Source organism: Anabrus simplex, chromosome 7 (genome assembly GCF_040414725.1).
Source record: "Anabrus simplex isolate iqAnaSimp1 chromosome 7, ASM4041472v1, whole genome shotgun sequence".
NCBI lineage: Eukaryota > Metazoa > Arthropoda > Insecta > Orthoptera > Tettigoniidae > Anabrus > Anabrus simplex.
Genome location: NC_090271.1, coordinates 229,273,225 through 229,288,058, shown reverse-complemented (window position 1 = coordinate 229,288,058; position 14,834 = coordinate 229,273,225). Strand labels below are relative to the sequence as shown.

The following is a 14,834-nucleotide window of genomic DNA, read 5'->3' as shown; positions in this document are numbered from 1 at the left end:
AAATGTTTAATTTTAACAAATATGGATTGTACAATTATATTCACGTACCTCTTTCAGTCTCAACATCAATTGCTATGTGCCTCTTTCTTTTCTTTGATGATTGAAGACGTGATGGCCCATGATCAGTGGTGATTGTAATAACTTCTGACCCTTCTGATAAAGACAGTGGAGTTGATGTTTCTCTCTTAGGAGTGAGTTCAGGAGTGTCATGACAGCTCAGGTCCAACTCCCCACTAACGCTGAAGTTGCGTGGCACTGGCCATTCACGGTGTTCGACAACATGGACAATTTGTTGCAGGCGCAACTGAACAGCATGATCCTGAAACATTAATTCCTCAGACTGAAATAGTTCACAAGAAAATAATGGTTAAACAAAAGTTGCTAAGGGTAATGGAAAATAACAGCAGAGCTCAGATTAATTATACATTAAAAAAAGGCAGAATTTGGGATTTAATACAAAAAATGTCCTGAGATGAAAAGTTTGATTAAAAAACACCCACAGTGAAAATGTTAGAAATATACATACAGAAATCTTAATCACAACTGAGTTGAACAGGAACCAGAAGATCTGCATTTATTACCATAAATACTGAAACAAATTTACTACAAATATATTACAGCTACTAATGTCATAATTTTCTACTACAAACATATTACAGCTACTAATGTCATAATTTTCATTAACTTAACAATAAGCTTTAAAATGAAAATTAAGAGAAAGCTGTTCAAATTTTCTTTCCTTTCTGAAGTAACTAGTAATAGCGATATCACATTTTCTTTATTTAAACAAGAACTTTCCTATGTTTCTCATGTTAAATTGGGAGTATCTTCTGGGGTTAGATCTAAATCTAACAGTAGAATGACGGAAGTGGTTATTTTGACTGCAATGCTATTTCTCGTTATGACTGTTCTTAAACGGGTAATCCAGCCCAGTGAAATTTCATGAGTTTTCTTAAGCTTCCGAGTTTATTAAGCACATAGTTGTTTGGAAAGTCTAGCAGTGTACCAGCTTGCAACATGATGCTCCTTTCATTTAGCATGGATGCTAACATTGCTTCTCAACTACCCAAGTGTATAGATCATGTCTGAATTAACCAGTTTTACCTTATGTTCTCAGCAAGGATATTTTAATTCATATTTATTCTACAATGGTGACATTGTAACCTATTGAAATCTATTGGAAAATACGTATGTATGAAATTAGATGTAGGTGCACATATGTAAGTACATTTGAGACTAGAATTCCACCTTCATTATAGTCTTCCAAGATTTTGGATAGATCATCAAAACATCGAAAATGAATTACCAGTGCAATGTAAGCCTTAATTGGAAAACATTGAAATGGCATCTTTCTTACTAGCTTGATGGTCAACATATTTAAATTATACACAGGTTTGTTTGAATTAAATTCCCAACGAGTTAAATCCTGTTGCTTATCTACCAAGGCTCAAGTAACTTAAAAATCTGTTCGACGCACTAAAAAAAAAATTACAAATATTTTTGATTTACTTAGGGAAGTAAATTGATTTAAAAATTTAAATGTAACTTAAAGTGCTCTTCAGTCTGTCAAACACACATGTTAAATATAAATATTATACTACAACATACCTGTAAACACACATTATTAAACACTAGATAAAATAGCGATGTGAATTACCATATGGCAACTATTTTCGTACCTTTTTCTTTCAGTACTGCTGGCAACAAGAAAGAATCTGGAAGACTGTGGTGTCATCGGACAGTTAAAGAAGAGTCTGTAGGATCGAGTAATCACGTTTATTTAATTTTGAAATATATTATTGTGACACAAGGAGTGGTGGACTGTTGGTTATTTTCAGATTCCTGAGAAATGGCTGCTGGCTACAAGTAAGGAGGATATAAAATGTACAAATGAAGCTGTTTCATTAGATTATGTTTACAACAGTGTTGCGCACAATTCAATATGTATGTTGTAAGCATTTGAAATAGTACGGGCGCACAATGCCATAGTAGTGCTTGTTGAATCATTTGCGTTGCCATATGGCAACGCTACTAGGAGTTTATATTCATTAAAATTGCTGCAGCTGTCATATCACATAGCGTTACCCTAATTCACACATCTTCATTGCAGAAAGGGATTTTCCCTTTTGGAAGCATTATATATGACACTGACTGAAGATCTCAATGGTAATATTTTTGTGGAACTGCCCGATGTAAATATACTTACAGGCGAGGACTCCTGGTGATGAAGATGATGGCGGGCTTATTGATAATCTCAGCTCTTGACAGTTACGTGCCAGTGCTGAGATGAAGTTTGTAAACAATGAAAGAATTGGGATTAGTTTCGATGGTGAAGGTGTGTTACCGGAGGATGAAGTACCTTTTCTGTCTATTGATGCAAGATCTGTTTCAATAACCAATGCTGCGAAAGAGCAGGTAACTGATAGAGAAAAGAATATATCAAATTACAAATCAAGAATAACAAAAGGGGCTGATTTCAATATAGGGCGACTGATGACATTTCTCAAGCCTAATTACAGTATAGCAAGTGCAAATCCCTGACAGTTGTTGACATTTTTGAATTATTGAGGATAACCAGCTGATAGAACACATAGTTCAAGAGACTAAAAAGTATGAAATGTTTTTAAATAGTACGCACCCAGAAATAATTTCTGATGAAATTCGTTGCTTCATCATCATACTTTTCATTTCTGGATACAGTAAGTTGCCCTCCAAGTATTCTTACTGGGATATGCAGGATGATATGAAGACAGTAAAACACTGTCATTCTCTATCTCTGTGCCTAAAGCGCAAGTATTGAGGGTGGGCTTTTATCTGCCTCCGAAAGTAATGACTACTGCAGTTACTCTGTAGTGTGTAACTGCAACTGAAGTTCTTTGGTTCTTCATCTTGTTACTTTTGGTTTTATTTTATTGTTCCAGTGAGCATTTTTGTTTTGACAGGCAAGAAACTATACATATATCTCTCTGTACTGCAAAGAAATATTTTCTCCTTTGTAAAGTAATTTATTTTTTTGCTGCAATGTGAATAAAAACTGATATTCCATATTTACAATAAATACCGCTAAGATTTTGAATATTGTTGCTGTATGACAAACGAAACACTTTGTAACCTAAATTCTCATTGTTAAGTAAGAAATAGGCAGAGCAAGAGCCTAGCATTGCCATTTGGCAACACCAAATATCTTATGACCTATCGGTCCCAAAATTCTGAAACTTGCTTCTCTTAATGGGTTGATTAGTTTTCTTTTAAGTTTTGTTTTGTAATTTATGTTTATGGCTCGAAGGCCATTTACGTAAACATAAATTACATGCCCACTAAGAATCTCGTAGATTAACTTTATGAAAGCTTGGCATAAATCGTTGTCCATAACTCTATAGACTTCCCTTACTAGGTTTGTTGGTGATAATCAGCAGATGCAAGCACAGGAAAATAAGACAATCGAAATGAGCTTCATACATCTAACGATAGATAGCACCTGAGCCGAAATTTAGAAGTCGCTGAAAATCAGTCTAGCCAACCCTGTACATTGGTGTCTAGCTCTGGGTAGCTATCTAGCGCTTACATGGAGGTGGTAGGATGCAAGCCAAAGTACCAGCTGATTTACCCCCCACGACGGGTAGTTTACCTTCCATACAGTAGCTATCTACAGGGTCTTTTTTAGCTGACTCCGCAGCACCACTCCGAGCAATATATCTCTCAGCAAATGAGTCACCCGGCTATCACCTTCCGTGCATATTCCCCTGACACAGGAAGCAAGCCATAAAAAAGACCCTGTAGTTTACCAGCAGATGGTTGAACTGGCCCTTAATGATAAACTCCTTTCAAGTTACTCTGTTGGTCCTCTCAGCGATGATGTGTTTTGTCCTCATAGCAGGTCGTGGGTTTGCGTTTTTATACAGGATTAGTCCTATGATTATCCCTCCCTCCCTCCTGCTGTATTTCTTGTAGGCTTGTTTCTCTTCTACTTATTCTCCTTGTTCTGTGGTAATACCTTTCTTTATTTAAGGCTGGGTAAAAATTTTCCTTTTGAGACTGTATTCTCTTACCCTCATGAAACCCGCAAGTTTTTAATTATGCAAGACACATCTTAATAATATCTAAATAAGTCTATTTTGAATAATACATTGAACAACCACTTTTATGGATATTACTTTGGAAATTGACAACTGATTATTTAATTTCTATGCTTCATGATTTTCTTTTCTTGCTATTTGCTTTACGTCACACTAAAACATATAGGTCTTATGGCAACGATAAGAGAGGAAAGGCTTAGGAATGGGAAGGAAGCAGCTGTGGCCTAAATTAAGGTACAGCCCCAGCATTTGCCTGGTGTGAAAATGGGAAACCATGGAAAACCATCTTCAGGGCTGCGGACAGTGGGCCATGATTTTCTTTTCCTGTAACATTGTTTGCTTGAACCGAAAGAGTATTTTTTTGTTTTATCACCACCCTCATTGTGTGAAGGTGTGTTTTGCTTTCTATGGGGAATTGTTATGGAGGCTTTGCCTTGAAGAAGCATGGATGTTACTGCTATAAATTTATGCAATATTTTTGGTTACAAACTGGAATTATTACTAATTCTTTATCGTGTTAATTGGACTAGGCACATATGTTCGAAATGAAGTGCAAAACTGTAAACTTGTCAATGGTTCTGCTGATAATATACAAGTGATCATTACTGATACTGCCAATATCAGAAACACAAACATCTATCAACCACCTTTAGTTCCTTGGTCTACTTCAGTTTTGAACGTGTAAAAGCACCCTAAAATCTATGCAGGGGACCGACTTCAACAGTCACCCTACCCTTTGGAATAATGAAAGGAACGATACATACAGAGTGCCTTGTTGAACGGACAGATAAACAGAACATACATCTAGGTTTTCGATGCCAAGGACAAGGGGACAGTCAAATCTGCAGTTTGTAGAAGAGATTATAATCCCTGCCTTCTATGTCAAGAAGACTTCTGCCAGACTTTTCTCACACCCAACACAGACAAATCCCCCTAGAAACAGGTATGCAGATTCCTCTAGTAGCATCTGTTCCAAAACCTTGCTGGACCTTTATTAAGGCTGACTGGGAATTGTTCTCCACTGAACTGGACAAGGTCATCAGATGGATTCCAACAGTAAGTTCCAACTGCAAAAGGTTTGTCGGTGCAATTCTTTCAGAAAAAAACAACCACCACATTCCAAAAGGCTATACAAAAGAATACATTCCTGGGAGAAGCCCTGGAAAAGAAACACTTATAAAGGAATTCCTTGAGAGTGGGAGTACGGAAGTGGGCTTAAAAACATTACAGGTTCTAGAAGGAAGACATGGAATGAAACAATGGAAAGTATGGACTTCAGGCAATCCAGTCAAAAAGCATGCAGTCTTTTAGACAAAATTGGATTGGGTAGTAAAGAGTACACATGCAACCTGCAGTTACTGTTAATCAAGTTGTCTCTCACACTGTGTAAGTTTCAAGGGTATCATGTGATAAACATCAAGCAAGAATGATCAAGGACAATCTGAAACAATTAAAGATAACAGCTCCTATTGCTTCATCATTTACCAATGAAGACCTCAAGGCAGGTAAGGCTCTTGGATTCGATGGTCTACATACAGAGTTTTAACTCCACTGTGGGAAGAACACTAGAAGTTGGCTGGCATGGTTTTTTCACCAATATCCCCGTCACAGGTAAACTTTGATCTGAATTAAAAAGAGCCAAAATTATTGCCATCCTGAAACCAGGGCCAGTAACAGATCAGAAAGGTACTGCCCAATTGCACTGTTAAATGTATGTTACAAACACCTTGGAAGACTTTTGTATAACAGAATTGGACCTAAAATTCTTTAAGAAGTCCCCATGGAACAATTTGGCTTCAGACCTCGGTGTAGCTACACTGATCAAGTTCTTGACCTGACTACCTACATAGAAGCAGGTGTCCAAAAAGGGTTAAAAACCTCTGCAGTATTTGAGGACCTTACATCTGCGTACGACACTGTATGGAGACAAGGACTAAACTAAGAACTTCTTTACATAGCTCAGTGCAGAATAACTGTTACTCTTGTAAATTAGTCTTGTAAATAACATGCTATCCAACAGGATATTACAAGTTGTGCTTGGCAGTGACAGCAGCAGTCCATGAAAACTGGATAATAACCTTCTACAAGGTTCAGTTCTTGCTTCCCTTTCATTCAACTTGTATACATCGGACTTAGCTGAAACAAAAGCACAGGAGCTTGTGTGTGCTGATAACCTTGCTTTGGCAATCAGACAGACATGGATGGAACGAACTGAAGAGTAACTATCAGAAGACCTCTTCCACCTAAATAATTATTTCTGCAAGTGGCGACTAAAACCTAACTTATCCAAAATTGAGACGTGCTTCCATTTAAACAACAAACTTGCAAACAAGATCTTAAAAGTACACTTTAATGGCAACCTTCTTAGTAATAATCAGACCCCAAAGTTCCTGGGAATAACTCTCGACAGACCTCTGTCTTATAAACAGCATCTGAAACATCTAGCTGGCAAACTAAAAACCTGGATCATCATTATTTACAAATTGTGCGGTACTACAGGGAGACCCTCTGCTCACACCCTTAGATGCTCTTCTCTAAGCCTGGTGTACTCGGCAGCTGAATATGGTGCACCTGTTTGGCTGGAGTCAGTTGTTAGGAAATGTACATACCTAGTTTAACAGTACTATCTCAGGAACCATTAGATCCACATCCAAACACTGGCTCCCTGAGCTCAGCCACACAAGCCCCTGCAAATCTTCGTCAACAGAATGCCTTAGTTCGTAAGCATGGGAAGATAAATAATAAACCCAATCTTCCAATACATGGAGGTATCCCTACTGCCACTATAGCAACTATAGCAACAGTCCAACAGTTGGAACAAGAGAACTTCTACATTACAAAAAAGTGGATTCATAAATGGAAAGAGGAAATAATTCCAGTTCTTCAAGATTTCCTGGACACAAAATGAAAAGCCCCTGGATTTAAGCTTCCTCAAAAAATGTGGGTAGCTAAACAGAGCGAGGACAAACCATGGAAGATGTGGCTACCTCCTACACAAGTGGGGCAAAGTGCAATCAATGGCAGATGCTTGTGGTGCGGCTCAACAGACAATCCAGCACATAATGATAGAATGTCCCCAACGTTTGCATCATGGATTATGATTTTTGTTGGCTTCTCCATCTGCACTTCAGTGGATTGAGCAATCCATATTTCAATTCTAGTAGTTTGTTTCTATTACCCGTACTTTCAACATTTTATTTCATGTGTAATGCCACATGCTAAACAAAATAATATTTATTCGGGACATTAATTTCTTAACCAAGGTCATTTTCAAGTATGGCTTAAATTTAGCATGTTCACTCCTCTTTCGACCTTATAAAGATGGGCAACTTCCACAAACTTATAGTCTAAACTTTTGGCTGGGACTGAGGTAAGTTTCAACAGAACATTTGTGCCGCTCTGTGTTTTCTTGTCAATTTTATCTTGTTACTGTTTTACCTTTCCTCTTTGGTGTTGGTAATTTGCTTGTTGAATAACAGTAACTTACCTGGAGATTAAATTACTCTCAAAATCAGTCTGCTTGGAGACCAATTTTGCTGTAAGGGAGTAAAGGCTGGGTGGAATCAATATATTTATAAGTAAGAAGTAGCCGAAATGAAAGTGGCAAGAATGTTGTTGGTACGAAGACGTTGGAACACTGGCAGCACTCTACTTCGAATGAAGACATAAAGGCTGTTATGAATGAACTTCATGGATGAAGCCATCCACATCAACTAGCTTCGTGGTGGGGCCTTGTGAAAAGAACAGAAGGAGATAGTTTGTCCAGGAGAATACTGGACTTGGCATGGAGAAAAGAGAAGTAGATGGAGACTAAGGTGCTGATGGTTAGATTAGGATTTTAACGATTTAAAGGCAAGAGGTATGGAACTAAAAAAAGGCTATAGAAGAGAGGATTGCAGAGGTATTTAGTTAATTCACAGAGGCTTGCAGACTGAATGCTAGAAGACCTAACAGTACCATCCTTTTTCAATTCTGAGCAATGTATGGAAAAAACTCTTATTAAAATAAATAAAATATTTATTTCCTTATTGCACACTTTTGTTATTATTATTATTATTATTATTATTATTATTATTATGATTATTACACTAGCGCCCAAAAGTTAAGCATAATCACTAAATGAGGCCATACAGCCTGATAGGAATGTCAGACGGATTGCTGAACAAATGGAAGCTGAATCACACACAATATGTCACACAACTTGTCAAAAAAATGTCAGAAAGGATCTGATAGCTAAGGTACACCTTTGACAAAAACTAACAAAACTTGGCGATGTCTTCCACAACAAAATATGCTGTTAATAGGCTGTATGGTTACCCCTAACGGCCACACATGCTTTGTAGCAGATGGTGGCATTCGATCCCATTCCTCCGAAAGGCCAATGCGACGATCTTGGAGGGTCCTTGGTGGATGCTGACGGAATGCAATTCGCCTCCCCAATGCATCCCAGGCATGTTCTATAGGTCCGTGCGCTGCTGGGAAAAATGCACCGCTGCGCTGCGAAGGGTGAACATTGTAAGTTAATGCGATCACCGCGCACATATCTCTGTCGTTTCACAGCGTGTTGCCATGGCCGACTAAATAATAACAGTGAGATTTCAGAGTGTTTTATGCAACAACAATCGGCCAAATTATTCCAAACTTCCAGAAAGTGGTCATGTATTACACTTTTTTTTTTACAAGAAAGACTGTTTGCAGGAAACAGCAACAGAGCGAATAACAGCAAATATGATAAGAGGAAAACGGTGGTTCACTAGAGACACTACCATTTCACGATAGGGGCAACATAGTAATTTATGTATTATTTGTGGTGATAACGAGATTTTCATGTACACATTCAAGAATGCTGTCTTCAGGAAAATATTTGTCCTATCTCTAACACGATATCATGTTAGCGCAGGTTAATGTTGCGAGTGAGGCCTTGGTAAAAGAATACACATATTTCCATGAAATGTAAGCATATTTCTGCTGTCATTTATACAGTTTATTCAGAACATGTCACCTCGCATACTGATCAACCCTGTGAATGGTCTGGACCTCGCATCTCAAAAGCGGGGAAAGAGAAATACGACAAGGAGAAGAGCTTAGAGGAACTTTTTTCGATAAAAAGGCACAGGTTTGATGATGGACCAATTGAAAATATCGGAATATCTTAACGTTGCCAATAAATTATTGTGTCTGTATTTATAATATGATTGCGACCACCACTGTAATATAACGGTTAGCGCTACTAGTTTCCTTCGTCGGGGGCCCGGGCTTGATTCCCTATACAGACAGAAATTTAAGATTGACATGAGGGTACATGCAGCTCATGTTCATTAGGGGTTGCTTGAAAAGAGTTGCACAACCTCGGGTGAGGACAGAATTTGATGTATGTAAAATGCCGTATTTCTGTGAGCTATTGATATTGTGTAATGGAGGCCTATTTCTATAACTAGCCTATATTTGTCTACTGCCTTTCAAAATCCATTTTGTGAGGTTGTGACAGAATACTATAAAATTTCATATTGTGATCTGTAGTACAGTATGGTATGCTAGTCTTCTTCTTATTTATTTATTTTGACCACTTTCATGGTAATGATATTCAAGCAATTGTACAGATTTTAGGAAATCAGAGCAGAATAAACCTTAATTTACACTACAATTTTACGTATAAATTGGCCCCATAAATTTATGTACAATTCTAGTCGTGGCAATGACCATCGTCTTCTGCATGGTCCCGTAGATGTTGGTGTTGACATCCAATTTCTTCAGTATTATTATTACAGTATTATTATTATTATTATTATTATTATTATTATTATTAAGGCTATCATTAAGACTATGTTAACATAATACAATGTATCTGTTACAGTATGATGTGTGTGCTTTAAAAAAGATGACCTATTGTATCTAACTTTGAAATTTAACTTTGCTATAATAATTTGTTTGTAATTGTTAACCTTTACGTTGTGTAAAGAGTTACTGTGTATTAAATAAATGTACAATTCCTGAATCACTTCCTGCTTCGTGAATGAAAGCTCTGTATTACAGTATCTACGTATTAATGCAGCCATTAACAAGCACATCATTCTGTCCGAACGTTGTGACATTAAAAAAAAAAAAAAAAAAAAATCATCTGAAGACAGCACTGTAAAATAATTGAATAAATGCATGTAAACCCCACACATATTCCAGCTTATGGTGAACTGTTGATGAAGATGCCTCTAAGTAGTTCTCGCAATATCCACCCGCAACAGCAGAGTGCTATATGCACGGAGCCTACAGGATGCAGATCCGCAGACCTCGCGGGCCAGTCCATGCGATGAATGTCTTCCCCAACCAGAAATGCATCCACCAGAGCAGTGCGGTGCAGTCGGGTATTATCATCCATTAAGAGTAAGTCTGGACCAACTGCACCTCTGAAGAGTCGAACATGTGGTCTCAGTACGTCATCCCTGTATCTCTGAGCGTTAACAGTGTTCCTCGGACCACCCATGAAGATGTGCAGGTCTATACGGCCATTCAACATGATGCTGCCCCACACCATGACGCCACCACCACCATACTGGTCCCGTACCACGATGTTCCTGTGGTTGTATCGGCTACCAGGTTCTTTCCAGACCAATGTCCAACGGGAATCGTTCTGCAAATTAAAGTAGGAATTAACTGTGAAGAGCACATGTCTCCATTCATTCATGGTCCAGTTTCAATGTTGATGGCTCCACAGTCTCTATGCTGGAGTGAGCGGGATGCACGCCGCTGGACGTTGGGCAAACAGCCCTGCTGTTCTGAGTCCCCGGTACACAGTTTGCCGGGAAATGGCAACCCCTGAGACGGCTGCAAGCTCCGCTGACAATTCTCTTGCAGGTGCACTCCGATGGTTAAGGCCAGATATCGGTCCTACTGTGGGGTGGTTACCCTTGGTCGACCTGGTACTGGCCTACGATGAACATCTCCTGTGTCTCAAAATCATCTCCGAAGCCTGGAAATGACACTTTGTGGTACATTCAAGGATACGGCGACTTCCGCCTGTGTTTGGCCTGATTCCAGGCGGCCGAGTATTCTACCCTGCAAAACGGGGTTCAAATTACGTCGTCGTGCCATTATTTTGTCACGTTCACCATGAGGCTACACTCCGCACACTATAACAGGGCTAATACGACTGAGGGAATATGGGGTGCAGGCACTGGCTGTGTTTACCTTGCGGTTACACCGCTAGTCAAAGCGGGGAACACTCCTTTCCTATACAGAACATGTAAGGTTGGTAGGTGCATATGTCGTAAGATTTGCCTTCTACTTCCTGTTGCCCTGCTTACTTGTAACTTATGCTTAACTTTTGGACACTAGTGTACATATCCCTTAACATGTAATATAGTAAATTATGCTGATCTCTTTGGATTCATTTATTTTGTTGCATATTGTTATTGCTATGACAACATGACTTCTTTACGACATAAATAAATATAAAACAAAAGTATTTCTTCCCAAATATATTTGTTATATGTGCACCAATCAGACAACCAACTAGGGAAGTATCTTTTATTAAGGTACATAATGTTCTTACATACATGTCTAATTGAAAAACTGAAGATCCATATACAGGTAAATGGGTTGTCGAAACTGTGTAATTTGGGTGAGAGCAAGCCCATGTGGTAGGCCTCTTACACGTCATAAGAAACTGAGTGAACTGGATGTGCAGTTCGATCACACTGCTGTGAGCTTGGTTTCAGGAGGTGGTGGATTTGAACCCCACAGTTGGCAGGTTTGAAGATTTTTCTTTTTGGCTCCCTCATTTTCATTTCAGGCTAGTGCTGTGGTTGCACCTTTATTAAGGAAACGACAGGTTATTTTCATTTTAAGTCCTAGCCCTCTTTCCTATCCCATTCCTGCCTTACAACCAGTCTTCATGTGATTTAACCCCTCAGCGCCGACCTCTATACGTGGTATAGACCCATACATGGTTTCACATTTACGGCTATAGCGCGGAGAGTTTTGGAGTTACGGATATGCAAATTGTTTTGTTTCCAAGCAGACATTTTTAGGTTTATCAGTGTTGTAAGTAAGAACTGAAGACCGTTAAAATGTAGTTGTTTTGCAAGGATAAATATTTGTCTGAGTACTAATTCTGCATTTTTTCCAGTCTGTTTGCTTCATTCTTTCCCACAGAATAAAATAAAGAAATGATGATCTGAGAAGTTTGTCTTTTCGCGTGATGTTCTTTGCTCTATTTTTACATTGAGAGTGCAGTTTATTTATTATATTTGTCTTTATTTCTCGGCTTGTAATATTTTCGTAACACTCCACGAGGGCTCTGTGTACGCATGAGTTAGTGCTGCTTTCTGTCATACAGTACAAGAACCAGTTGTTCATGGTATATAATTCGTTTGAAAGACAATGTCTCGACCTTTTATCTGAAATATGTATCGAGTTGGTTTGTTTCGCCATAAATGTTATTCCCCTCATTCACTTTCGTCCTGCTGCTTTCGGTCTTGCTGCAGCTTCACCAGTCCGTGTGACGCGCCACGCTCAATGGCTAGCCTCAACCGTGGTTTGACTGACAGCAACATGCTTGACATATTGTATAATTCAGATGAAAGTTTAGTCGGAAGTAGTAGTGGCAGTATGAGTAGCAGTGATAATGAAACAGATGATGTGGCTGTGGCGCATGCAGTGGTAAATGATGAGAGTGACAATGAGGAGGAACCAGTACTTGGAAATTTTGTGTAGGAGATTATGGATAATTATACAGGTCAGAGCAAAGTTTTCAACAGTGAATTCAGATTCCTAAATTCTCTAATAATATTCAGACAAGTCACAGGGACAAACATTGAGCAGTTATCTTATCGGGTTCAACTGGTGGAAGGTTTGTTTACAAAATTCGCTCGCTCGTCCGGGGAACGAAACATTCAAGACCGGCGCGCATCAGATAATACAGTTCCAAGGTTGGAGGAAAGACATTTTAACAGGAAATTAGCACCCAAGAGAGAGAAATCCAAACCTCAGAGATGCTGTATCGAGTGTTCAAAACACAGCGAAAAGAAGATGTCGGTGTACTGCTGTCAAGAGTGTGACTTGGGTATCCGTCTTGAAGAGTGCTTCAAACTCTATCACACGAAACTAAATTACTAAGGTAATGTGAAACAATTATGTAATTATCTGCATGTACATAGTTCTATCATAAGGAATTCCAAATTTCGTTAATATCTGGCTACTCTTATAGTTGTAGGAACGCTTTAAGTGCATCAATGTATTTCAGTCGCGCGTAGTTGAAATCTCATTCGGCCGGGGGTTAGGAAGCTCTTTAAATGGCTGCGAAGCTAAGGGGTTAAGCCCATCCTATATGTAAATATCTGGTAATGGTGTTTCACTGATTAGTGTCCCTGTACATTTCACGGGTTTCCCTAATGTTGTAAGCTTGAGATACACCAACTTGCAAGCTGAAAATATGTTTAAAATGCCCCCCATCCCCTACTGCTTATTAAAGAAAGAAGAAAACAACATCCAAGCAAAAGGAAGGACACCGGGCTAAGTGGCTCAGATGGCTGAGGCGCTGGCCTTCTGACCTCAACTTGGCAGGTTCGATCCTGCCTCGGTCCGGTGGTATTTGAAGGTACTCAAATACATCAGTCTCATGTCCATAGATTTACTGGAACGTAAAAGAACTCCTGCAGGACAACATTCCGGCATCGTGTCTCCGAAAGCCGTAAAAGTACTTAAAGGGATGGAAAGCTATTAGCATAATTATTAAAAGGAAGGACTGATTTTCCCTATGTGGCAAGTCCTTGAACTCATAAAAATTGCAACGAATTATACAATCTAGATTATCTCTCTCTCTTTCTCTCCCTCCCCCCTCTCTTTCAGAATACAGTTATAGTAATTTGTACATCAGAATAAAGGCAGAAAATGTTTAAAATTAATTTAAGCGAGTGAAGGAGAGAATGTATGACTAGCTCAGGTAGGTGGGTTCGAGTCTGCGGTATTTGAAAGTGCTCAAATACGCCAGTCTCATGTCTAGATCTACCGGTACATAAAATAACTCTTGCGGGATGAAATTCTGGAACCTTGGTGTATATGAAAACCATAGAAGTAATTAGTAGAATGAATAACATCATTATTCTCAATTTCGCAGTGAGCTTGAAAGCTGACCTAATTTCGTAATTTCCGTTCACTATTAGCTTGGCACATTAGTGCTCGTATATGTTTCCTATACAAGCTTGAAGATATAACCAGTCTGCAAGCTGAAAATATGCCCAATAATCTCTCTCCTTTACTGGTTATTGAAGAGAGAAAGAAACATTTGCACAAAAGAAAGGAAAGACATTAAGTAATGCCTGGAACTTTCGAAAATTACACCGCAAAGACTTATTAAATAAATTGCATTGTTTAACACGCCCCTCTTTTCAAGAATATGGTTATAGTAGGCCTAATGTACAAGAAAATAAAGAGAGAAATATGTTACATTAATTTGAGTGAGGAAGTGTGTTTATTTCCTTAATTCCTCATTGAGTGAGGAAACCGACATAATTATGAATATCTTGATTTATTTCATCTTAACTTTTATCATTTACTAGAGCAGGGGAACATTCATTATCGATGTTTACATTGAAGTTACTTTGTTATGGTTATGTCTGGTGATTTTAATATGTAACTAAGCAGGTTGGCAGCAGTGATCAGCCATTACAAAAGAGAGAGAGAGAAAAAAAAAAGATAATCGGGCAGTGATATTTACTTTCTACTGTATGGCCTTACATGGCGATTACTATAGGTAACTGCGTG

At 38.6% G+C, this 14,834-nt stretch overlaps 1 protein-coding gene across 5 annotated transcripts in view; it reads right to left on the bottom strand.

Annotated features, from left to right (window-relative positions):
• The window catches only part of LOC136877494 (chromodomain-helicase-DNA-binding protein 6), a 703,291-nt gene that overhangs the window by 75,844 nt on the left and 612,613 nt on the right, over positions 1–14,834 (bottom strand). For all 5 annotated transcript variants that reach the window (XM_067151592.2, XM_067151593.2, XM_067151595.2 and 2 more), the window contains one exon: positions 49–319. In XM_067151592.2, coding sequence (XP_067007693.2) covers positions 49–319 — 271 coding nt within the window. The remainder of the gene's footprint in view (positions 1–48; positions 320–14,834) is intronic.